Source organism: Oncorhynchus masou, unplaced genomic scaffold (genome assembly GCF_036934945.1).
Source record: "Oncorhynchus masou masou isolate Uvic2021 unplaced genomic scaffold, UVic_Omas_1.1 unplaced_scaffold_4861, whole genome shotgun sequence".
In the NCBI taxonomy this organism is placed as follows: domain Eukaryota; kingdom Metazoa; phylum Chordata; class Actinopteri; order Salmoniformes; family Salmonidae; genus Oncorhynchus; species Oncorhynchus masou.
The window spans coordinates 1-25,198 of NW_027011256.1; the positions used below are offsets into that span (position 1 = coordinate 1).

Genomic DNA, 25,198 nt, shown 5'->3' on the forward strand with positions numbered 1-25,198 from the left:
GCGCATAGCCGCAGGAAGTTGGGTTGCTGAAGCACCCCGAGAAATCGTCATACATTTATATATATATATATCCTATATAAAAAATATTCCTCACAAAAGTAGCACACTGGACCTTTACTAGTCCTGTATTAACGGACCGATATAGCCATCTGTGGCGAGGGCAAATTACTGCATCTTGTTATTATATTTAGCTACCTGTTTTTTGTTATGAATAAGAGTTTAATCATATATTCTCCATTTCCGCAAGGTTACTACAAATAGGCTACCTCTGCCTTCCTGCAAAGCAATAGATCTACTTCAACCACCGGAAACTGCACACGCATGATCCGTTTAACGTTCGCAGGAGGATGAGCACGTCAAGTTCCGTTTTTATAAATGTCTCGTGTGAAAACTGGCGCACTGATGTTTTGGGAGATATTTTGTGGGTATGCAACGTTTCCAAATGAGTCACCCGCGTCTCAATATGACTGACTCCAAGCTACAAATAATAATAATAGAAAAAAACAATCCAGGGCCACTCAGGCACGAACATGGCGTAATGCTAAAATTGGTCTCTCCTGTCTTGTAATTCTATATCTATGTTGTTGCTAGAATTGTTTACTCGTATCCATAACAACAACAGAAGTTCAACAATGATTTCGAACTTCCGATATTGTGCTTCTTGGCTTGAGTTTGGGTAAGTACAAAACATTACCGAGAAGAAGAAGGTCTTTATTAGTTACTGTATGAAGCTATGCTATTACTTTTTTTTCTCCACATGATAACATTTGGTTTAATAAATACTTTCCTTATAACAGCGTATCTTATAATAAAATGAAGGATTTTATGTTTGTCAACAATGGTGGGGACTGTGTTTAGGCTACAAATAGAAAATAAAATGAATCATCACATTATTCTTTATTGCATTGCGATTTATTTTATGAAAATGTCGGGCTGTTACTGTACAGACAACCAGGTAGCCTGGGCTCTGGTCAATAGTAGTGCACTATACAGGGAATAGGTTATCATTGGGCCGTGGTCAATAGTAGTGCACTATACAGGGAATAGGTTATCATTGGGCTCTGGTCAATAGTAGTGCACTATACAGGGAATAGGTTATCATTGGGCCGTGGTCAATAGTAGTGCACTATACAGGGAATAGGTTATCATTGGGCTCTGGTCAATAGTAGTGCACTATACAGGGAATAGGTTATCATTGGGCTCTGGTCAATAGTAGTGCACTATACAGGGAATAGGTTATCATTGGGCCCTGGTCAATAGTAGTGCACTATACAGGGAATAGGTTATCATTGGGCCCTGGTCAATAGTAGTGCACTATACAGGGAATAGGTTATCATTGGGCCCTGGTCAATAGTAGTGCACTATACAGGGAATAGGTTATCATTGGGCTCTGGTCAATAGTAGTGCACTATACAGGGAATAGGTTATCATTGGGCCCTGGTCAATAGTAGTGCACTATACAGGGAATAGGTTATCATTGGGCTGTGGTCAATAGTAGTGCACTATACAGGGAATAGGTTATCATTGGGCCCTGGTCAATAGTAGTGCACTATACAGGGAATAGGTTATCATTGGGCCGTGGTCAATAGTAGTGCACTATACAGGGAATAGGTTATCATTGGGCCGTGGTCAATAGTAGTGCACTATACAGGGAATAGGTTATCATTGGGCCCTGGTCAATAGTAGTGCACTATACAGGGAATAGGTTATCATTGGGCCCTGGTCAATAGTAGTGCACTATACAGGGAATAGGTTATCATTGGGCCCTGGTCAATAGTAGTGCACTATACAGGGAATAGGTTATCATTGGGCCGTGGTCAATAGTAGTGCACTATACAGGGAATAGGTTATCATTGGGCCCTGGTCAATAGTAGTGCACTATACAGGGAATAGGTTATCATTGGGCCCTGGTCAATAGTAGTGCACTATACAGGGAATAGGTTATCATTGGGCTCTGGTCAATAGTAGTGCACTATACAGGGAATAGGTTATCATTGGGCCCTGGTCAATAGTAGTGCACTATACAGGGAATAGGTTATCATTGGGCCCTGGTCAATAGTAGTGCACTATACAGGGAATAGGTTATCATTGGGCTCTGGTCAATAGTAGTGCACTATACAGGGAATAGGTTATCATTGGGCCCTGGTCAATAGTAGTGCACTATACAGGGAATAGGTTATCATTGGGCCCTGGTCAATAGTAGTGCACTATACAGGGAATAGGTTATCATTGGGCCCTGGTCAATAGTAGTGCACTATACAGGGAATAGGTTATCATTGGGCCCTGGTCAATAGTAGTGCACTATACAGGGAATAGGTTATCATTGGTCCGTGGTCAATAGTAGTGCACTATACAGGGAATAGGTTATCATTGGGCCCTGGTCAATAGTAGTGCACTATACAGGGAATAGGTTATCATTGGGCCGTGGTCAATAGTAGTGCACTATACAGGGAATAGGTTATCATTGGGCTGTGGTCAATAGTAGTGCACTATACAGGGAATAGGTTATCATTGGGCCGTGGTCAATAGTAGTGCACTATACAGGGAATAGGTTATCATTGGGCCCTGGTCAATAGTAGTGCACTATACAGGGAATAGGTTATCATTGGGCCCTGGTCAATAGTAGTGCACTATACAGGGAATAGGTTATCATTGGGCCGTGGTCAATAGTAGTGCACTATACAGGGAATAGGTTATCATTGGGCCGTGGTCAATAGTAGTGCACTATACAGGGAATAGGTTATCATTGGGCCGTGGTCAATAGTAGTGCACTATACAGGGAATAGGTTATCATTGGGCCCTGGTCAATAGTAGTGCACTATACAGGGAATAGGTTATCATTGGGCTCTGGTCAATAGTAGTGCAGTATACAGGGAATAGGTTATCATTGGGCCGTGGTCAATAGTAGTGCACTATATAGGGAATAGGTTATCATTGGGCCCTGGTCAATAGTAGTGCACTATACAGGGAATAGGTTATCATTGGGCCGTGGTCAATAGTAGTGCACTATACAGGGAATAGGTTATCATTGGGCCCTGGTCAATAGTAGTGCACTATACAGGGAATAGGTTATCATTGGGCTCTGGTCAATAGTAGTGCACTATACAGGGAATAGGTTATCATTGGGCCCTGGTCAATAGTCGTGCACTATACAGGGAATAGGGTTCCATTGGGCTCTGGTCAAACGTAGTGCACTATATAGGGAATAGGGTACGATTTGGGACTGAACCTTGACAGATAAAATGATATGTTGTTTTCCAGGGGACTGACCAGCAGTATGTCTAAGAACCGGGACACTGTGGTGACAGTGGGCTTCGGCCAGGGGAGCAAGGTGGATAGTGTGCCCATGGGCAGCCGGATGACCCACATCCCAGAGGCCTTGACTGGGCAGCGGGGTCCAGGCAAACCCCAGTCTTCAGGCCCGAGGCATGGACGTCTGATGCACCAGAGCACCCTGTCACTAGGGGACCCACAGGGATCTGGGACCAGCTACACAACCACACACACTCAGGTCAGGACTGTACCACTAGATGGTATTATAGAACTGTACCACGACCATGCACACTCAGGACTGTACCACTAGATGGTATTATAGAACTGTACCACGACCACTCAGGTCAGGACTGTACCACTAGATGGTATTAGAGAACTGTACCACGACCACTCACACTCAGGACTGTACCACTAGATGGTATTATAGAACTGTACCTGTACCACTACCCCACACACACACACACACACACACACACACACACGTGTCTTTGGCATGACGTGTCCTGAGATCCTCTTCCTGGTTCTCTCCAGAGTTACTGTGGGCGGGAGGCCGATGGCCAACCTCTGGTCTTCTTTCTCCGAGATCCCGCCTACCCCTCCCAGCACACCAGTCAGCTGGACCTGAGTCACACATCCACCAGCCAATTACAGACACACAGCAGAGACATCCATAACCCCAAAGACATCATCCCGGTACGACCAAGTGTCATTCTAGATGAATGAGTGAATGACAAAATCAAATTTGAGCTTTGTTCATTCTGTGTTGTCTCAGTGCAGCACACCACGTTCATGTCGTCACTATAATTGTCAGGCAGCTTTATCCAGTACTCAATGTCACCAGTAGAGGTGCTGTAGCCTCAGAGGAAGGAAACCCCTGAACAACTGAATAGAATGGAACACTATTCATCTCCCTCTTTCCCACACCTCTCCATTCTCCCACCGAGGTCTTCCTCTACTCATCCCCTGTATCTTTCTCTCATATCCCCTGTATCTTTCTCTCATATCCCTGTATCTTTCTCTCCTTATCCCTGTATCTTTCTCTCCATATCCCCTGTATCTTTCTCTCATATCCCTGTATCTTTCTCATATCCCTGTATCTTTCTCTCATATCCCTGTATCTTCCTCATATCCCTGTATCTTTCTCTCATATCCCTGTATCTTTCTCTCATATCCCTGTATCTTTCATTCCCTCCCTATTCTTATTTTCTCTCATATCCCCTGTATCTTTCTATTCCCCCCCCTATTCTTATTTTCTCTCTGCCCCCCCCTTCCATCCTTCTACTCTCTCTGGCCCCCTTCCATCCTTCTACTCTCTCTGGCCCCCCCTTCCATCCTTCTACTCTCTCTGGCCCCCCCCTTCCATCCTTCTACTCTCTCTGGCCCCCCCTTCCATCCTTCTACTCTCTCTGGCCCCCTTCCATCCTTCTACTCTCTCTGGCCCCCTTGCATCCTTCTACTCTCTCTGGCCCCCCTTGCATCCTTCTACTCTCTCTGGCCCCCCTTCCATCCTTCTACTCTCTCTGGCCCCCCTTCCATCCTTCTACTCTCTCTGGCCCCCCTTCCATCCTTCTACTCTCTCTGGCCCCCCTTCCATCCTTCTACTCTCTCTGGCCCCCCTTCCATCCTTCTACTCTCTCTGGCCCCCTTCCATCCTTCTACTCTCTCTGGCCCCCTTCCATCCTTCTACTCTCTCTGGCCCCCTTCCATCCTTCTACTCTCTCTGGCCCCCCCTTCCATCCTTCTACTCTCTCTGGCCCCCTTCCATCCTTCTACTCTCTCTGGGCCCTCTTCCATCCTTCTACTCTCTCTGGCCCCTCTTCCATCCTTCTACTCTCTCTGGCCCCTCTTCCATCCTTCTACCCTCTCTGGCCCCTCTTCTATCCTTCTACCCCCTCTCTCTCCAGTTCAATGTTCTTCATAGGCTGGGTCAGAGTAATTGGTCTCGTAATCGCGAGGGCGTGGCCATGAGAGAGGTGACCAATCCCAAGGAGCCCACCCCCTACTGGACGACCTATCGCAGTGAGCACAGGAGTCCTAGCCCCTCTCCCTCACCACACGACCCCACTGGTAGACCCACACTGTGGCATCAACATGATATACTGACAGGTAATACACACTGTTTCCTTCTGACATTTTCTCATGTAAACCCACAGTATCCTGTACGAAACACAGCTGTCTGTGTGTGTGTGTGCACATGCATTGTGTGTGTGTGTGTGTGTGTGCACATGCATTGTGTGTGTGTACATGCATTGTGTGTGTGTACATGCGTTGTGTGTGTGTGTGTGTACATGTATTGTGTGTGTTTACATGTTGTGTGTGTGCACATGCAGCTGTGTGTGTACATGCGTTGTGGGTGTGTGTGTGCACATGCATTGTGTGTGTACATGCGTTGTGTGTGTGTACATGCGTTGTGTGTGTTTCTCTAGGTGAGACCAGACTCCAGCAGGTCCAGGTAACGCCAGGAGACAGTCTGGAGAGAGTCCTGTGGGCAACACGACGCTGGGAGACGGACTGCTGTTCCTTCCGACTCTTACTAAACACACAATTCAACTGTACGTGTACACACACACCCCCAACTCTGACCCAACTGAGTGCAGTTCAGTCCAACAACAGTGAAATACAATCAAAACCAGTCCACTAAGATTCCATCTCGTCAGATCAACTCCCTGGAATAACACTTATTAATAAACCTGCTCCCTGAAGAGCACTGAACTGGCCGATCTGGGCTGAAGATGTTACGGCACTGAACTGGCCGATCTGGGCTGAGTGTTACGGCACTGGAACTGGCAGACCTGGGCTGAGTGTTACAGCACTGAACTGGCAGATCTGGGCTGAGTGTTACGGCACTCAACTGGCCGATCTGGGCTGAGTGTCACGGCACTCAACTGGCCGATCTGGGCTGAGTGTTACGGCACTCAACTGGCCGATCTGGGCTGAGTGTTACGGGGCACTGAACTGGCAGACCTGGGCTGAGTGTTACGGCACTGAACTGGCGATCTGGGCTGAGGCTACGGCACTGAACTGGCAGATCTGGGCTGAGTGTTACGGCACTGAACTGGCCGATCTTCAACACCCCTCCCTCACTGAACTGGCCAGCACCCCCTGAGTGTTACGGCACAACTCCGATCTGGCTAAGGGTCAACATTCAACACAGATCCCTCCCTGAGTGTCAACATTCAAACTCCTCCCTAAGCGTCAACATTTAACACCCCTCCTCCCCTAACGTCAACACCTTTCGGCACTAACTGGCAGATCTGGGCTGACCCCTCCCTCGGCTAACGTCAACCGGCACCCCTCCCTCCCCTAACGTCAACATTCAACACCTCCACTGGAACGTCAGATCTGCTCCCTGTAACGTCAACATTTAACACCGATCCCTCCCTAGTGTTCAACATTCAACTGGCCGATCCCTCCCTAACGTCAACATTTAACACCCGATCTCCAGTGTTCAACATTTAACACCCCTCCCTCCCTAACGTCAACATTTAACACCCCCTCCCTCCCTGGAGTCGTCGGGCATTTAACTGGCCCCTCTGGGCTGTCAACATTTTACGGCACTGAACTCCGATCTGGGCTGAGTGTTGCACTCCACTGAACTGGCCGATCTGGGCTGAGTGCTCCACTGAACTGGCAGATCTGGGCTGAGTGTTACGGCACTGGAACTGGCAGATCTGGGCTGAGGTCCTTACGGCATCAACTGGCAGATCTGGGCTGAGTGTTACGGCACTGAACTGGCAGATCTGGGCTGAGTGTTACAGCACTCAACTGGCAGATCTGGGCTGAGTGTTACAGCACTGAACTGGCAGATCTGGGCTGAGTGTTACAGCACTGAACTGGCAGATCTGGGCTGAGTGTTACAGCACTGAACTGGCAGATCTGGGCTGAGTGTTACAGCACTGAACTGGCAGATCTGGGCTGAGTGTTACAGCTCCAAACTGGAGGGGCTTTTCACTGAATAAAATAAGTAATTAATGGGAACTGTGTGAGAGAATGTGTGCATAGGAGACTGAACGGGTGTGTGTGTGTGTGTGCAAAAAGTGTGTCCAGTGCCATGAGTAGAACAGTACATCAACTAACCACGTCTGTCTGACAAGACATTTAAAATGGAGGGTTGGCCCTGGGGGGGAGAAACGGTCAGTACAGTCTCAACACCCCTCCCTCCCTAACGTCAACACCATTTAACACCCCCTCCTCCCTAACTTCCCACCCTACAAATGTTTTACTACTCTACGTCAACACCTCCCTCCTAACGTCAACACCCTCCCTCCTAACGTCAACACCCCTCCCTCTCTAACGTCAACATTTAACACCCCTCCCTCCCTAACGTCAACATTTAACACCCCTCCTCCCTAACGTCAACATTTAGCACCCCTCCCTCCTAAACGTCAACACCCCTCCCTCCCTAACGTCAACATTTAACACCCCTCCCTCCCTAACGTCAACATTTAACACTCCTCCCTCCCTAAACGTCAACATTCAACACCTCCTCCCCTAACGTCAACATTCAACACCTCCCACTCCCCTAACGTCAACATTTAACACCCCTCCTCCCTAACGTCAACACATTTAACACCTCCTCCCTATCGTCAACATTTAACACCCCTCCCTCCCTAACGTCAACACCATTCAACACCCCTCCCTCCCTAACGTCACACCATTCAACACCCCTCCCTCCTCCTAAAATCAACATTCAACACCCTCCCTCCTAACGTCAACATTCAACACCCCTCCCTCCCTAACGTCAACACCATTCAACACCCACTCCTCCCTAACGTCAACACCTCCTCCTAACGTCAACACCCCTCCCTCCCTAACATCAACATTCAACACCCTCTCCCCTAGTTCAACACCCTCCCTCCCTGGCGTCAACACCCCTCCCTCCCTGGCGTCAACACCCCTCACCTCCCTAACGTCAACACCTCCCTCTAAATCAACACCCCTCCCTCCCCTAAATCAACACCTCCCTCTAAATCAACACCCCTCCTCCTAACGTCAACACCCCTCCCTCCCTAACGTCAACACCATTTAACACCCGAGGGGTAAACTACGAGAAGCAGGATCAATGGGCGAGCCGCCATCCATGTTCATTTAAATCAGACTTTATTCATTGTTTGTAGGGAACTCAAAACAGATGAAATGGAGGAAGGAGCAGCGAGATAGTAGGTAAAGAATATAAACACAGACAAGACAGAGAGATAAAAGATAGGAAGAGGATTGGCGTATTTACAATCATCGGCCCCCGACCAGAGAGATAGAGAGACAGAACGGACTCTAGCAGGTCCAGCTAACAGCGTTATTAGGAGCTAACAGCGTTATTAGGAGCTAACAGCGTTATTAGTAGCTAACAGCGTTATTAGTAGCTAACAGCATTATTAGTAGCTAACAGCATTATTAGTAACCAACAGCGTTGGATTGTTCACCCGCTAACAGGGAACGTGAGCTGGGCTTAGACTGTCGTGAGACAGGGATAGAGGAGGGACAGATAAAGGACTAGCAGGTCCAGCCAACAGCGTTATCAGTAGATTTCATCAAGCGTTGGATTGTTCACCCGCTAACAGGGAACGTGAGATGGGTTTAGACCGTCGTGAGACAGGGATAGAGGAGGACAGATAAAGGACTAGCAGGTCCAGCTAGCAGCGTAACAGCAGTGGGACTAGTAAGGTAAAGATCCCCTGGACTAGACAGTAAGGGTCAGGGTAGGGGGCAGGTTACGCTGATCCTAGGTCTGTGCCTCTGAACCAGTGTCAGCTCACACCAGGGCGGTGTCTTAAATAGCACCCTATTCCCTAGATAGTGCACTACTGTTGACCAGGGCCTATAGGGATAGTGCACTACATAGGGAATAGGGTGCCATTTCAGACACAAACCCAGAATTATATATTTCAAATGTCAAATCAGACTAGGCTTGAGTCCCAAATAACACCCTATTCCCTAGATAGTGCACTGCTGTTGACCAGGGCCTATAGGGATAGTGCACTTCATAGGGAATAGGGTGCCATTTCAGACAGACCCAGAATTATATATTCCAAATGTCAATCAGACTAGGCTTGAGTCCCAAATAACACTATTCCCTAAATAGGCCTTGGTCAAGAGTAGTGCGCTACATAGGGAATAGGGTGCCATGTGGGAGGCGTCACCTAGGTCTGCTTCTCTACTCTAAACTCCAGTTTCTGCTACGGTTTCAGTGCAATCTTAAAAACAGACAGAAGCAGGACTCTGAAAGTTAAAGGAACGATGGCAACAACAACAACAGCAGTGTCCCAGCCTACCGACCATCAGCATGTCCAGTAAACTAACCATCCTCTCTGGGAGATTTAATTACTGACACTACCGACCATCAGCATGTCCAGTAAACTAACCATCCTCTCTGGGAGATTTAATTACTGACACTACCGACCATCAGCATGTCCAGTAAACTAACCATCCTCTCTGGGAGATTTAATTACTGACACTACCGACCATCAGCATGTCCAGTAAACTAACCATCCTCTCTGGGAGATTTAATTACTGACACTACCGACCATCAGCATGTCCAGTAAACTAACCATCCTCTCTGGGAGATTTAATTACTGACACTACCGACCATCAGCATGTCCAGTAAACTAACCATCCTCTCTGGGAGATTTAATTACTGACACTACCGACCATCAGCATGTCCAGTAAACTAACCATCCTCTCTGGGAGATTTAATTACTGACACTACCGACCATCAGCATGTCCAGTAAACTAACCATCCTCTCTGGGAGATTTAATTACTGACACTACCGACCATCAGCATGTCCAGTAAACTAACCATCCTCTCTGGGAGATTTAATTACTGACACTCACCGACCATAAACATGTCCAGTAAACTAACCATCCTCTCTGGGAGATTTAATTACTGACACTACCGACCATCAGCATGTCCAGTAAACTAACCATCCTCTCTGGGAGATTGAATTACTGACACTACCGACCATCAGCATGTCCAGTAAACTAACCATCCTCTCTGGGAGATTTAATTACTGACACTACCGACCATCAGCATGTCCAGTAAACTAACCATCCTCTCTGGGAGATTTAATTACTGACACTACCGACCATCAGCATGTCCAGTAAACTAACCATCCTCTCTGGGAGATTTAATTACTGACACTACCGACCATCAGCATGTCCAGTAAACTAACCATCCTCTCTGGGAGATTTAATTACTGACACTACCAACCATCAGCATGTCCAGTAAACTAACCATCCTCTCTGGGAGATTTAATTACTGACACTACCGACCATCAGCATGTCCAGTAAACTAACCATCCTCTCTGGGAGATTTAATTACTGACACTACCGACCATCAGCATGTCCAGTAAACTAACCATCCTCTCTGGGAGATTGATTATATATTGTATTGTGATGGTATTATATAAGTGTGGGGGAGGGGATTATAATAGAGGTTTCTGTTCAGTAGTCTTTCCTCGGACTTCAAAAGTAATAAGTGACTGGCATCTTAAACACCTCCCTATAGGATCTAGAGAGACACAGCTGGGGGCCACCTCCATGTGTGTGTGGGGTTCATGTGTGTGTGTTGTAATGTTTCAGTGTGGTCTACTCGTCAACTAAAGCCTTGACCGACGTGGCGACTGACTGCATGCATGGGAGGGTAGGTGGAAAAACACTTCCGGTTGAAAAACAAAAATCCCGCCAGGTGATTGGTTGGTTAGGTGACAGGTCAGAGGTCAAGGGGGGAAGAGTTGGTCTGAGCAGACTGAGGAAGTACAGAAGTACTTTAGTTGAAGCTCCTTTTCTTTGATCTACGGGTTTCTCATTTTCTTCTTCTCTCGTTCGTCTCATCTCACAGATCCCCTCTTTTTCTCCTCCTCTTTCTACTCGTTCTTCTTCTCCTTCTGTTTCAGCAGTTTGTTGATCTCTCTCTTGGCCATGCCAGCGTACTTGCTTATGACGCCATGCTGGTTCAGACCAGGAAGCAGGAGCAGGAAACTCACTGGGAACAAAGGAAACAGAGTCACTACAGTTGAAATCTGAAGTTTACAGACACCGTAGCCAAATACATTTAAACTCAGTTTTTCACAATTCCTGACATTTAATCCTAGTAAAAATTCCCTGTCTTAGGTCAGTTAGGATCACCACTTTATTTTAAGAATGTGAAATGTCAGAATAATAGTAGAGAGAATTATTTATTTCAGCTTTCATTTCTTTCATCACATTCCCAGTGGGTCAGAAGTTTACATACACTCAATTAGTATTTGGTAGCATAGCCTTTAAATTGTTTAAATTGGGTCAAATGTTTCGGGGAGCCTTCCACAAGCTTCCCATAATAAATTGGGTGAATATTGGCCCATTCCTCCTGACAGAGCTGGTGTAACTGAGTCAGGTTTGTAGGCCTTCTGGCTCGCACACACCTTTCCAGTTCTGCCCACAAATGTTCTATAGGATTGAGGTCAGGGCTTTGATGGCCACTCCAATACTTTGACTTTGTTCTTAAGCCATTTTGCCACAACTTTGGAGGTATGCTTGGGGTCATTGTCCATTTGCAACCAAGCTTCAACTTCCTGACTGATGTCTTGAGATGTTGCTTCAATACATCCACATAATTTCCCTCATGATGCCATCCATTTTGTTTCTGAGGTCTTGGCTGATTTCTTTTGATTTTCCCATGTCAAGCAAAGAGGCACTGAGTTTGAAGGTAGGCCTTGAAATACATCCACAGGTACACCTCCAATTGACTCAAATGATGTCAATTAGCCTATCAGAAGCTTCTAAAGCCATGGCATCATTTTCTGGAATTTTCCAAGCTGTTTTAAGGCACAGTCAACTTAGTGTATGTAAACTTCTGACCCACTGGAATTGTGACACAGTGAATGATTAGTGAAATAATCTGTCTGTAAACGAATTGTTGGAAAAATGACTTGTGTCATGCAACATGGAGATGTCCTAACCGACTTGCCAAAACTATAATTTGTTAACAAGAAATTTGTGGACTAACTAAACAGCATACTGCTTAAGGGGCTGTTCTCATTAGTGCATACTGTAAAACAAGCCTCTCTTATTGGACAAGCTCAGGTTAGTCCCTCCACCACTGTGCAGTTTGGTTCTAACGGGTCTATTAAAACAACCTACTCCACGTTTAGTGGAACCATGTCTCACCATATATAAAACAAGTCGGGATTGTGTAGGAGAGTTTGTCCGGTGAACTGGGTAAAGAGACTAGGTCTGCCTCCCAAAAGGGCACCCTATTCCCTATGTAGTGCACTACTTTTGACCAGAACCCTATGGGGTTCCCCTAATAGGGACTGATCCTATGATGTATAACCCTTTCTTCTTCGTGGTATTTTACAGTTGCAGGATGCCAATGCACTGACTACTGAACAGCTGGCTATGGGGCCTTGTGCTTGTCTGTTACAGCTACGCAGTCAGACCAATAGTTAGCCAAGGTCTCCGGTGATGTTTGGAATATATAGCGAATGCTGGGTCTCGGTCTGAAATGGCACCCTATTCCTATATAGTCCACTACCCCTAATAGGCCCTAGTCAAAAGTAGTGCACTATATAGTTAGAAAAAGGTGCCAATCAATACTTGTTGTGCTGGCCTGGTATGCAAAGACATGCATGTATAAACCAAGTAACATTGGAGTCAGAATTTAACTTGATCCTTAAACTGACAGGGTGTGCATCCTGAGTTAGCCATCAGCCCAGGTAGGTTTAGACAGGTGGGCTGAGTTAGCCATCAGCCCAGGTAGGTTTAGTACAGGTAGGCTGAGTTAGCCATTAGCCCAGGTGGGTTTAGTACAGGTGGGCTGAGTTAGCCATTAGCCCAGGTGGGTTTAGTACAGGTTGGCTGAGTTAGCCATTAGCCCAGGTGGGTTTAGTACAGGTAGGCTGAGTTAGCCATCAGCCCAGGTAGGTTTAGTACAGGTGGGCTGAGTTAGCCATCAGCCCAGGTAGGTTTAGTACAGGTAGGCTGAGTTAGCCATCAGCCCAGGTAGGTTTAGACAGGTGGGCTGAGTTAGCCATTAGCCCAGGTGGGTTAAGTAGAGGTGGGTTTGGTTAGCCATCAGCCCAGGTAGGTTTAGTACAGGTAGGCTGAGTTAGCCATCAGCCCAGGTGGGTTTAGTACAGGTGGGCTGAGTTAGCCATCAGCCCAGGTAGGTTTAGTACAGGTGGGCTGAGTTAGCCATTAGCCCAGGTAGGTTTAGTACAGGTTGGCTGAGTTAGCCATTAGCCCAGGTGGGTTAAGTAGAGGTGGGTTTAGTTAGCCATCAGCCCAGGTAGGTTTAGTACAGGTAGGCTGAGTTAGCCATCAGCCCAGGTAGGTTTAGTACAGGTGGACTGAGTTAGCCATTAGCCCAGGTAGGTTTAGTACAGGTTGGCTGAGTTAGCCATTAGCCCAGGTAGGTTTAGTACAGGTGGGCTGAGTTAGCCATCAGCCCAGGTAGGTTTAGTACAGGTAGGCTGAGTTAGCCATCAGCCCAGGTAGGTTTAGTACAGGTGGGCTGAGTTAGCCATTAGCCCAGGTGGGTTAAGTAGAGGTGGGTTTAGTTAGCCATCAGCCCAGGTAGGTTTAGTACAGGTAGGCTGAGTTAGCCATCAGCCCAGGTAGGTTTAGTACAAGTTGGCTGAGTTAGCCATTAGCCCAGGTGGGTTTAGTACAGGTGGGCTGAGTTAGCCATTAGCCCAGGTGGGTTTAGTACAGGTTGGCTGAGTTACCCATCAGCCCAGGTAGGTTTAGTTACCCATTAGCCCAGGTGGGTTTAGTACAGGTTGGTTAGTTACAGGTTGGTACAATGTCTTCAGAAAATATTCATATCCCTGGACTTACTCCACATGTTGTTGTGTTGCATCTACACAACATATCCAATCATGACAAAGTGAAAACATGTTTTTAGAAATGATAGCAAATGTATAAAATGAGTATTCACATAGATGTTAGAAGCACCTTTGATAGTGATTACAGCTGTGAGTCCTTCTGGGTGAGTCTAAGAGCTGTGAGTCCTTCTGGGTGAGTCTAAGAGCCGTGAGTCTCAGAGGGGTGAGTCTAAGAGGGAGCTTCTGGGTGAGTCCTTCTGGGGTGAGTCTAAGAGCCGTGAGTCTAAGAGCCAGAGTCCTTCTGGGTGAGTCTAAGAGCCGTGAGTCCTTCTGGGTGAGTCTAAGAGCCGTGGAGTCCTCTGGGGGAGTCTAAGAGCCGTGAGTCCTTCTGGGTGGGAGTCTAAGAGCCATGAGTCCTCTCTGTGAGTCTAAGAGCCGTGAGTCTTTCTGGCTGAGTCTAAGAGCTTTACACACCTGGATTCTACAATATTTGCACATTATTATTCTCAAAAATTCTTCAAGCTCTGTCAACTTGCTGTTAATCATTACTAGACAAATCTTTCAAGTATTGCCATAGATTGTCAAGTAGATTTAAGTCGAAACTGCCACCAGGAATATTCAACGTCTCTTATACAGTATATTTGGCCTTGTGTTTTAGATTATTGTCCCGCTGAAAGGGGAATTCATCTCCCAGTGTCTGGTGGAACGAGACTGAACCAGGTTTTCCTCTAGGATTATGCCTGTACTTCGCTCCATTCAGTTTGCCCCAAACATTAAACTTCATATTCAGGACAAAAAGAATTGGATTTGCCACATTTTTTTACAGTATTACTTTAGTGGATTGCTGTGAACAGGATGCATGTTATGGAATATTTTTCACTCTGGTCGTTTAGGGTCAGTTTTCCTATCACAGCCATTAAACTAACGGATATCACCATGGTGAAATCGAGTGGTTTCTTCTCTGCAACTGAGTTGCTCAAGGACGCCTGTATCTTTGTATTGATACGCCATCCGAAGTGTAATTAATAACTTGACCATGCTCAAAAAGGGACATTCAATTACTGCTATTTTTTGTTTTGTTTTTACCCATCTACCAATAGGTGCCTTCTTTGCAGGCATTGTGAAACCTCCCTGGTCCTTGTGGTTGAACCAGCGTTTGACTGAGGGACCTGGCAAATAACTCTATAATATATGAGGTAGTCATTCTAAAATATATGTTAAACACGGCTATTGCAATACAGAGTGAGTCCATGCAACTTATTATGTGACTTGTTAAGGACATTTTTACTGAACTTTTACCTGAACGTATTTAGCCTTGCAATAACAAAGGGGTTGAATAGTTATTCATTAGTAAAAACAAACTTAATTCCACTTTGACATCATGGGGTATAATATGCAGATCAAAGACACAAAATCTCAATTTAGTCCATTTTAATCCAGTCAAAGGATGTGAATACAGGTCATTGGTAGGGTACAAGTAGGTAGGTCGTCTAGGTAGGTCGGCCAGAAGCAAGCAGTAGGTCACTGGAGGGCAAGCAGGTCGGTCATTGGGTAGGTAGGTCGTCGGTGGGGTACAAGTTAGGTAGCCTGGCCGGTAGGGCACAAGTAGGTAGGCCGGCCCAGAGACAAGCAGGTACAAGTAGGTAGGTCGGCCGGTAGGGTACAGCAGGTGAGGAGGTCATACGGCATGTAGATAAGGTAGGCAGGGCATGTGTCGTGGCAGACAGGGTGCAAGTAGGAGGTCAGTAGGGTACATGTAGATAAGTAGGTAGGGAGGTCAGTAGGGTACATGTAGATAAGGTAGGTAGGGTGCATGTAGGTAAGTAGGTAGGGTGCATGTAGGTAGAGTAGGTAGGGTGCATGTAGGTAGGGTACAGGTAGGTAAGGAGGTCAGTAGGGTACATCTAGACAAGGTAGGTAGGGTACATCTATGTAAGTAGGTAGGGAGGTCAGTAGGGTGCATGTAGGTAAGGTGCATGTAGGTAAGTAGATAGGGTACAGGTAGGTAAGTAGATAGGGTACAGGTAGGTAAGTAGGTAGGGTACAGGTAGGTAAGTAGGTAGGGTACAGGTAGGTAGGGTGCAGGTAGGTAAGTAGATAGGGTACAGGTAGGTAAGTAGATAGGGTACAGGTAGGTAAGTAGGTAGGGTACAGGTAGGTAAGTAGGTAGGGTACAGGTAGGTAAGTAGGTAGGGTACAGGCACAGGCAGGTAGACAGGTGCTGGTACATACCGATCAGGTAGGTGAGGAAAAGGTTGTGGACTTGCTGTCCCATCCAGGCCACCGTCACCAGACTGCTGATCACCGACGCAAAGTACTGTGGGGAGACAACCGGAAGTGACATCACTACCTCGTTCTAGAACAGACGACAGAGCTAAAGTGGGTCTCGGTGTGTGTGTGTGTGTGTGTGTGTACCATCTTGGGTTTCTCCTCCTTGAGCGAGAAGAGTCTCTTCCACCAGCCCAGGATGCGACGCTGAGTCTTCACTCAGGTTACCACAGATCTCATGGAAACGCTGCTGCTGCTCTGAAGACCTGGAGAGAGGGAGAAAGAGGAGAAGAGGAGAGGAGGGGAGGAAGGAAGAGAGAGAGAAAGAGAGGAGGAAGGAAGGAAGAGAGGAAGGAAGGAAGAGAGAGAGGAAGGAGGAGGAGAGTGATATTATTACCATTATATCCAGTGGTTTTATTCAGTCAACAGCTCTCCCTACATCTCTCCATCCATCTGAACAGGAACACTTGATCAGAACCAGCTCAGCAGAATGAGACGAGTCTATCAATGGGGCCATATGATATCTGATAAGGCAGTTGGGGAAGTGCCCTTCATTTCTGCTGAGCCACAACTACCCATTTCAGGCTCAGGTCAGAACATGGGCTTATGAACCAGCAGAACTCACTGCCAGACACTGAAATAGACCCAGTGTGTGTGTGTGATATACCCACCCTCCACCCCAGATATACCCACCACCCTGTACCCTAGATATACCCACCACCCTGTACCCTAGATATACCCACCCCGTAGCCTAGATATACCCACCCTGTAACCCCAGATATACCCACCCTGTAACCCCAGATATACCCACCCTGTACCCTAGATATACCCACCCCGTACCCCAGATATACCCCCAGGCTCTCACCACTTGTTGGATCCGAAGATGCGGGGTGCGAGGGTAGGCACCAGGTAGTCAGACAGACACAGCAGCATGACAGTGCAGGACAGGCCGGTCAGCACCGAGGGGTCCAGGTAGTAGATCATCCTGGAGAAAGGAGAGGGGGGGGGAGGGTCAGATGTCTCAATTCCACTGCAAGCCAAAACCAGCGGACACCAGAGAAATTAGGTATTCTATCAAAGGTTCTGAAAAACTACATTTACTATACCGAACAAAATATATAAACGCAACATGCAACAATTAAAGATTTTACAGAGTTGCTGTTCAAATAAGGAAATCAGTCACTTGAAATAAATGCATCAGGCCCTATGAATGGCACGACAATGGGCCTCAATCTCATCACAGTCTCTCTGAGCATTCAAATTGCCGTCAATAAAATGCAATTGTGTTCGTCGTCCGTAGATTATGCCTGCCCATTACCCCACCGAGGGGCACTCTGTTCACAATGTTGACATCAGCAAACCACTCTACCACACGACGCCATTTACTTAGTCTGGAGTTGTGAAGCCGGTTGGACGTACATCCAAATTCTCTAATATTACTTTGGAAGCGGATTATGGTAGAGAAATTAACATTAAATTCTCTAGTAACAGCTCTAGTGGACATTCCTGCAGTCAGCATGGCAATTGCACGCTCCCTTAAAATAAAATGCCACAGATCTCTAGTTGTGACAAAACTACACATTTGAGTGGCCTTTTATGTAAAAAAAAGTGCATGGATGACCCTTATTCACAAATCACAGATGCAAAACATTTTCTGGGCAGAAGTGAAGACAGTAGCCTAGCGTTACAGATTAGTTACACAGGGAGAAGTGAAGACAGTAGCCTAGCGTTACTGATTAGTTACACAGGCAGAAGTGTAGACAGTAGCCTAGCATTACAGATTAGTTACACAGGGAGAAGTGAAGACAGTAGCCTAGCGTTACTGATTAGTTACACAGACAGAAGTGAAGACAGTAGCCTAGCGTTACTGATTAGTTACACAGGGAGAAGTGAAGACAGTAGCCTAGCGTTACAGATTAGTTACACAGGGAGAAGTGAAGACAGTAGCCTAGCGCTACTGATTAGTTACACAGGCAGAAGTGTAGACAGTAGCCTAGCGTTACAGATTAGTTACACAGGGAGAAGTGAAGACAGTAGCCTAGCGTTACTGATTAGTTACACAGGGAGAAGTGAAGACAGTAGCCTAGCGTTACTGATTAGTTACACAGGGAGAAGTGTAGACAGTAGCCTAGCGTTACTGATTAGTTACACAGGGAGAAGTGAAGACAGTAGCCTAGCGTTACTGATTAGTTACACAGGGAGAAGTGAAGACAGTAGCCTAGCGTTACTGATTAGTTACACAGGGAGAAGTGTAGACAGTAGCCTAGACGCTACAGATTAGTTACACAGGGAGAAGTGAAGACAGTAGCCTAGCGTTACAGATTAGTTACACAGGGAGAAGTGAAGACAGTAGCCTAGCGTTACAGATTAGTTACACAGGGAGAAGTGTAGACAGTAGCCTAGCGTTACAGATTAGAAGTGTAGAAGTGAAGACAGTAGCCTAGCGTTACAGATTAGAAGTGTAGAAGTGAAGACAGCAGATGGGTGGTGCTGTTGTGGCAACTGTGCTCCATTGCGAACTCATTAAGAATGCTTATGCTGCAGAGAACTTGATTGATGAGGAACACCGGGATCTTGCTGCCCACATCAACTCTGTTGTCATGGAAACATTTGTCCTGATCCAAAAAAAGAAATTGCAGACAACTCCATTTCAGCTGGACCAAATGGGACAGTGATCCATTTCAGCTGGACCAAATGGACAGTGATCTGACAAGTAGCTAAACTTTACTTTATTGAATAATCTCTGATCATTAACCTCTATGAGCGGGACAGTTGTGGGTTGTTGTTTTTATACCAGCCCAAACACAGTGGATATATGTTTTCACATTAAATCACAATATTTTGTTGGCATATTTTATTAGAATAGGATATATAGGCCTACACATTGAACTGGAAATATCAGAATATAACTTGTTTCATATTGACAAAACAAAAGCAACAGTTCTAAGTACATGCCTGCTGCTCCAGAATCTCAAATCCACTTGGTGATGTATAAATGGTGAATCCAGACAACTCAGACCGGTCTCATACTGCAGCGTTCTGGAGTGGTTCCTCCACAATGAGACACTGGGTCCAGGTGGTCCAGTTCCCTCTCCCATCATACGTGGTTCATTCCAGACAAATCTCCGTCACCTTATGGGGTCTAAACTGGTTCAGGAAGCAGAAGACTCCCAGGACTTGTGAAGTGAAAGTTCCAGGTATGTCCTGCACCCAAGCCTGTGATGTGTGTGTGTGTGTGTCAGGTTAGGTACGGTGACTGCAAAAATAAAGAATATCCACGCAAATGGACCAATAAAGCAAGTATTGTTACATATATATTTTTTTGTGTTGTTGAAAAACATAACATTCAACCTTCACCCACCCAGAGAGAAAAGTGAAGACACTTGGTTGCATATTAAAAAAATAAAACACTAAGTATACAACACAATGTTAGCAAAATGTTGTATGTGCTGCCCAAAAGTCTGTGGTGCTACGTTCATCCTGGAGTGGTCTTCTAACCAGGTCCTCGTTCTCAGGTCTCTCCTCTGTAACAGTGTTTAAGTGGGACATTAGGCTTGGGCAGGTGGGATGAAGGATCCCTGGAAACCACTGGTGGATCCTGTCACCAGTCCAGCACCTGGTCAACCAGGTTCTACTGGAACTGTTTTGGTTAATGGATGTATGTTGTTGTCATCCACTGCTTGGACTGTTTTGGTTAATAGATGTGTATTGTCATCCACTGCTTGGACTGTTTTAGTTAATAGATGTATGTTGTTGTCATCCACTGCTTGGACTGTTTTAGTTAATAGATGTATGTTGTTGTCATCCACTGCTTGGACTGTTTTAGTTAATAGATGTATTGTTGTCATCCACTGCTTGGACTGTTTTAGTTAATAGATGTATTGTTGTCATCCACTGCTTGGACTGTTTTGGTTAATAGATGTATTGTTGTCATCCACTGCTTGGACTGTTTTAGTTAATAGATGTATTGTTGTCATCCACTGCTTGGACTGTTTTAGTTAATAGATGTGTTGTTGTCATCCACTGCTTGGACTGTTTTAGTTAATAGATGTGTTGTTGTCATCCACTGCTTGGACTGTTTTAGTTAATAGATGTATTGTTGTCATCCACTGCTTGGACTGTTTTAGTTAATAGATGTGTTGTTGTCATCCACTGCTTGGACTGTTTTAGTTAATAGATGTGTTGTTGTCATCCACTGCTTGGACTGTTTTAGTTAATGGATGTATTGTGTTGTCATCCACTGCTTGGACTGTTTTAGTTAATGGATGTATTGTGTTGTCATCCACTGCTTGGACTGTTTTAGTTAATAGATGTATTGTGTTGTCATCCACTGCTTGGACTGTTTTAGTTAATAGATGTATTGTGTTGTCATCCACTGCTTGGACTGTTTTGGTTAATAGATGTATTGTTGTCATCCACTGCTTGGACTGTTTTGGTTAATAGATGTATTGTTGTCATCCACTGCTTGGACTGTTTTAGTTAATAGATGTATTGTTGTCATCCACTGCTTGGACTGTTTTAGTTAATAGATGTGTTGTCATCCACTGCTTGGACTGTTTTGGTTAATAGATGTATTGTTGTCATCCACTGCTTGGACTGTTTTAGTTAATAGATGTATTGTTGTCATCCACTGCTTGGACTGTTTTAGTTAATAGATGTATTGTTGTCATCCACTGCTTGGACTGTCTAAATTTAATAGTGTGTTTAAACTTGATGGCCACGATAAAGTAGTATGTTTGTCCATCTTAACTCACCATTCCAGTGCGTATGCTAGTCAACAGTAGGCAGGCTATCACCACGACAACCACCACTTTGACCTGTGAGCGGGAGGCAGTAGACGCTTTTTTTTTTTTTTTTAAAGCGGTTTTACTTTAATTAAAATAATGAAGTCTTCCCTTGCTTCTTAGGGAGCCGAGCCAAAAATCCATCCATAGAACCGCGGAGGCAATTATTTTATATATATATATATATATATAAAAAAAAGACAGTCATTCATTACCCAGTACTCGTCTCCTAGTCATATGAGCAACACATCCTAGTTGTTGAAAATAGATTCCTCCTCTAGGTTTCTAATGTAAATGTTCATCTCCGTCACATATAGAACCGCTCGTATTGGGTGAGCTGTTCAGAACAGTGTTGTCCTGAGATTTGCATTTTGGTAAATGTTTGAAATTGACTTTCTATTATGGGTTTCATTACAGCCGTTGCGTGTTCAATACCAGGCTATAGCCTTTTGACTGGAAGGTGATTGGCTTGATATTGTTGCATGTTTCCATTAAGCGCGTAATGAAAGATGTCTGTTCCTTGTATGCACGCATAGTATTTTTGTGGTTCCCGGAGCCAGGCCTTATGGGCAACATGCCCCGGGTGGTTCCCGGAGCCAGGCCTTATGGGCAACATGCCCCGGGTGGTTCCCGGAGCCAGGCCTTATGGGCAACATGCCCCGGGTGGTTCCCGGAGCCAGGCCTTATGGGCAACATGCCCCGGGTGGTTCCCGGAGCCAGGCCTTATGGGCAACATGCCCCGGGTGGTTCCCAGAGCCAGGCCTTATGGGCAACATGCCCCGGGTGGTTCCCGGAGCCAGGCCTTATGGGCAACATGCCCCGGGTGGTTCCCCGGAGCCAGGCCTTATGGGCAACATGCCCCGGGTGGTTCCCGGAGCCAGGCCTTATGGGCAACATGCCCGGGTGGTTCCCGGAGCCAGGTCTTATGGGCAACATGCCCCGGGTGGTTCCCGGAGCCAGGTCTTATGGGCAACATGCCCCGGGTGGTTCCCGGAGCCAGGTCTTATGGGCAACATGCCCCGGGTGGTTCCCGGAGCCAGGTCTTATGGGCAACATGCCCCGGGTGGTTCCCGGAGCCAGGTCTTATGGGCAACATGCCCCGGTGGTTCCCGGAGCCAGGTCTTATGGGCAACATGCCCCGGTGGTTCCCGGAGCCAGGTCTTATGGGCAACATGCCCCGGGTGGTTCCCGGAGCCAGGTCTTATGGGCAACATGCCCCGGGTGGTTCCCGGGCCAGGTCTTATGGGCAACATGCCCCGGGTGGTTCCCGGAGCCAGGTCTTATGGGCAACATGCCCGGGTGGTTCCCGAGCCAGGTCTTATGGGCAACATGCCCCAGGTGGTTCCTCGGAGCCAGGTCTTATGGGCAACATGCCCCAGGTGGTTCCCGGAGCCAGGTATTATGGGCAACATGCTCCCAGGTGGTTCCCGGAGCCAGGTATTATGGGCAACATGCCCCAGGTGGTTCCCGGAGCCAGGCATTATGGGCAACATGCCCCAGGTGGTTCCCGGAGCCAGGTATTATGGGCAACATGCCCCAGGTGGTTCCTGGAGCCAGGTAATATGGGCAATAATGTTAAGGCAATGGGGCTAAAAGTAATTATATTGTTTGGATAATCATGGCCATAATGGACAGGTGAGGTGGGGGTTATGAACACACAACAGACCAGACTACTTGCAACCTAATTAGGCCGACACCAGGGGGTTCCTGGTACCATGCATTCCACAGTAATAGGCCTACACCAGGGGGTTCCTGGGACCATGCATTCCACAGTAATAGGCCTACACCAGGGGGTTCCTGGGACCATGCATTCCACAGTAATAGGCCTACACCAGGGGGTTCCTGGGACCATGCATTCCACAGTAATAGGCCTACACCAGGGGGCTCCTGGGACCATGCATTCCACAGTAGTAGGCCTACACCAGGGGGTTCCTGGGACCATGCATTCCACAGTAATAGGCCTACACCAGGGGGTTCCTGGGACCATGCATTCCACAGTAATAGGCCTACATCAGGGGGTTCCTGGGACCATGCATTCCATGCAAGGCTATAGAGTTGTTAAAAGCATGAAATGTTGCCATGCAAATAAACCATGGCTAGCCAACACAGACATTATAGATTGATAAGTAGACAAGATACTAAATAATTTAAATGCAAAACCTTTTACTTTAATTCTGTGTATTCTGCAATGTAAGATGACACAATTACTATCCGTTATCTCCTTCAACCCCGTGTCATAAAGGCAGGACACATCTACTCACTGGCTGTCTACATGATATGGTGCAAAGGTTACAACACAATAAGATCCACTCAAACTACAATGAAGAAACGACATACCTCTGCAGCACCATCCATTTTGGAGCAACACCATATCCAGCCAACGAGAACACAGAAGCTAGAGCTGTCAAGAGTTCTACGTGTTCCAACCCACACGAGAATACAGAAGCTAGAGCTGTCAGAGTTCTACGTGTTCCAACCCACACGAGAATACAGAAGCTAGAGCTGTCAGAGTTCTACGTGTTCCAACCCACGACGAACACAGAAGCTAGAGCTGTCAGAGTTCTACGTGTTCCAACCCACACGAGAATACAGAAGCTAGAGCTGTCAGAGTTCTACGTGTTCCCCCACACGAGAATACAGAAGCTAGAGCTGTCAGAGTTCTACGTGTTCCTCCCAAACGAGAATACAGAAGCTAGAGCTGTCAGAGTTCTACGTGTTCCAACCCACACGAGAATACAGAAGCTAGAGCTGTCAGAGTTCTACGTGTTCCCCCACACGAGAATACAGAAGCTAGAGCTGTCAGAGTTCTACGTGTTCCAACCCACACGAGAATACAGAAGCTAGAGCTGTCAGAGTTCTACGTGTTCCAACCCACACGAGAATACAGAAGCTAGAGCTGTCAGAGTTCTGTGTTCCCCCCACACGAGAATACAGAAGCTAGAGCTGTCAGAGTTCTGTGTTCCCCCCACACGAGAATACAGAAGCTAGAGCTGTCAGAGTTCTACGTGTTCCCCCCACACGAGAATACAGAAGCTAGAGCTGTCAGAGTTCTACGTGTTCCCCCCACACGAGAATACAGAAGCTAGAGCTGTCAGAGTTCTACGTGTTCCAACCCACACGAGAATACAGAAGCTAGAGCTGTCAGAGTTCTACGTGTTCCCCCCACACGAGAATACAGAAGCTAGAGCTGTCAGAGTTCTGTGTTCCCCCACACGAGAATACAGAAGCTAGAGCTGTCAGAGTTCTACGTGTTCCCCCACACGAGAATACAGAAGCTAGAGCTGTCAGAGTTCTACGTGTTCCCCCCACACGAGAATACAGAAGCTAGAGCTGTCAGAGTTCTACGTGTTCCAACTCCACACGAGAATACAGAAGCTAGAGCTGTCAGAGTTCTACGTGTTCCCCCACACGAGAATACAGAAGCTAGAGCTGTCAGAGTTCTACGTGTTCCAACCCACACGAGAATACAGAAGCTAGAGCTGTCAGAGTTCTACGTGTTCCACCCCACACGAGAATACAGAAGCTAGAGCTGTCAGAGTTCTACGTGTTCCAACCCACACGAGAATACAGAAGCTAGAGCTGTCAGAGTTCTACGTGTTCCACCCCACACGAGAATACAGAAGCTAGAGCTGTCAGAGTTCTACGTGTTCCACCCCACACGAGAATACCAGAAGCTAGAGCTGTCAGAGTTCTACGTTTTCTCCCCAGCATTTCTGAATTGTAGTCATCGCCGTTGATGAAGTGCTTAGGCTACTGCACACATCTGTATCGGTCTCTTTCAAAAAGAAAAGTGACATTTTGTTCCTTCTTAAAGCCACAGACTGAAAACACACATGCACAGTTGTTACCCACCTCCAATGTTATTGCAGTCGGCCACATAAAATAATACAGATCACTTTAGGTGGAAAATAACACATTTCCTGTCTCAAAACCTATAATACTTTTGATTATATATATATATATATATATATATATATATATATATATATATATATATATATATATATATATATTTTAAGAGCTCATTTGGCCAAATGCTTTCAATAAAACAAAAGAATTTGTCCACAATTCACA

At 46.4% G+C, this 25,198-nt stretch overlaps 1 protein-coding gene and 1 pseudogene across 1 annotated transcript; one reads left to right on the top strand and one right to left on the bottom strand.

Moving 5' to 3' along the window:
* Positions 1 to 619: 619 nt before the first annotated feature.
* Positions 620 to 5,703, top strand: LOC135535371 (uncharacterized). Its single transcript, XM_064962025.1, has 5 exons — positions 620 to 676; positions 3,262 to 3,511; positions 3,805 to 3,966; positions 5,178 to 5,425; positions 5,700 to 5,703. The coding sequence occupies exons 1-5, from the start codon at positions 633 to 635 to the stop codon at positions 5,701 to 5,703; spliced, it is 708 nt and encodes a 235-aa protein (XP_064818097.1). The 5' UTR covers positions 620 to 632.
* Positions 5,704 to 10,121: 4,418 nt separating this feature from the next.
* On the bottom strand, positions 10,122 to 17,326 carry LOC135535372 (ADP-ribosylation factor-like protein 6-interacting protein 1; annotated as a pseudogene).
* Positions 17,327 to 25,198: the final 7,872 nt, after the last annotated feature.

Bases quoted from the DNA above. Each gene is read 5' to 3' on its own strand.
- LOC135535371 (XM_064962025.1), top strand. From the start codon at position 633: ATGATTTCGAACTTCCGATATTGTGCTTCTTGGCTTGAGTTTGG. The intron at 3,512-3,804 runs GTCAGGACTGTA...GGTTCTCTCCAG, and splicing joins ACACAACCACACACACTCAG to AGTTACTGTGGGCGGGAGGC. The intron at 3,967-5,177 runs GTACGACCAAGT...CTCTCTCTCCAG, and splicing joins ACCCCAAAGACATCATCCCG to TTCAATGTTCTTCATAGGCT.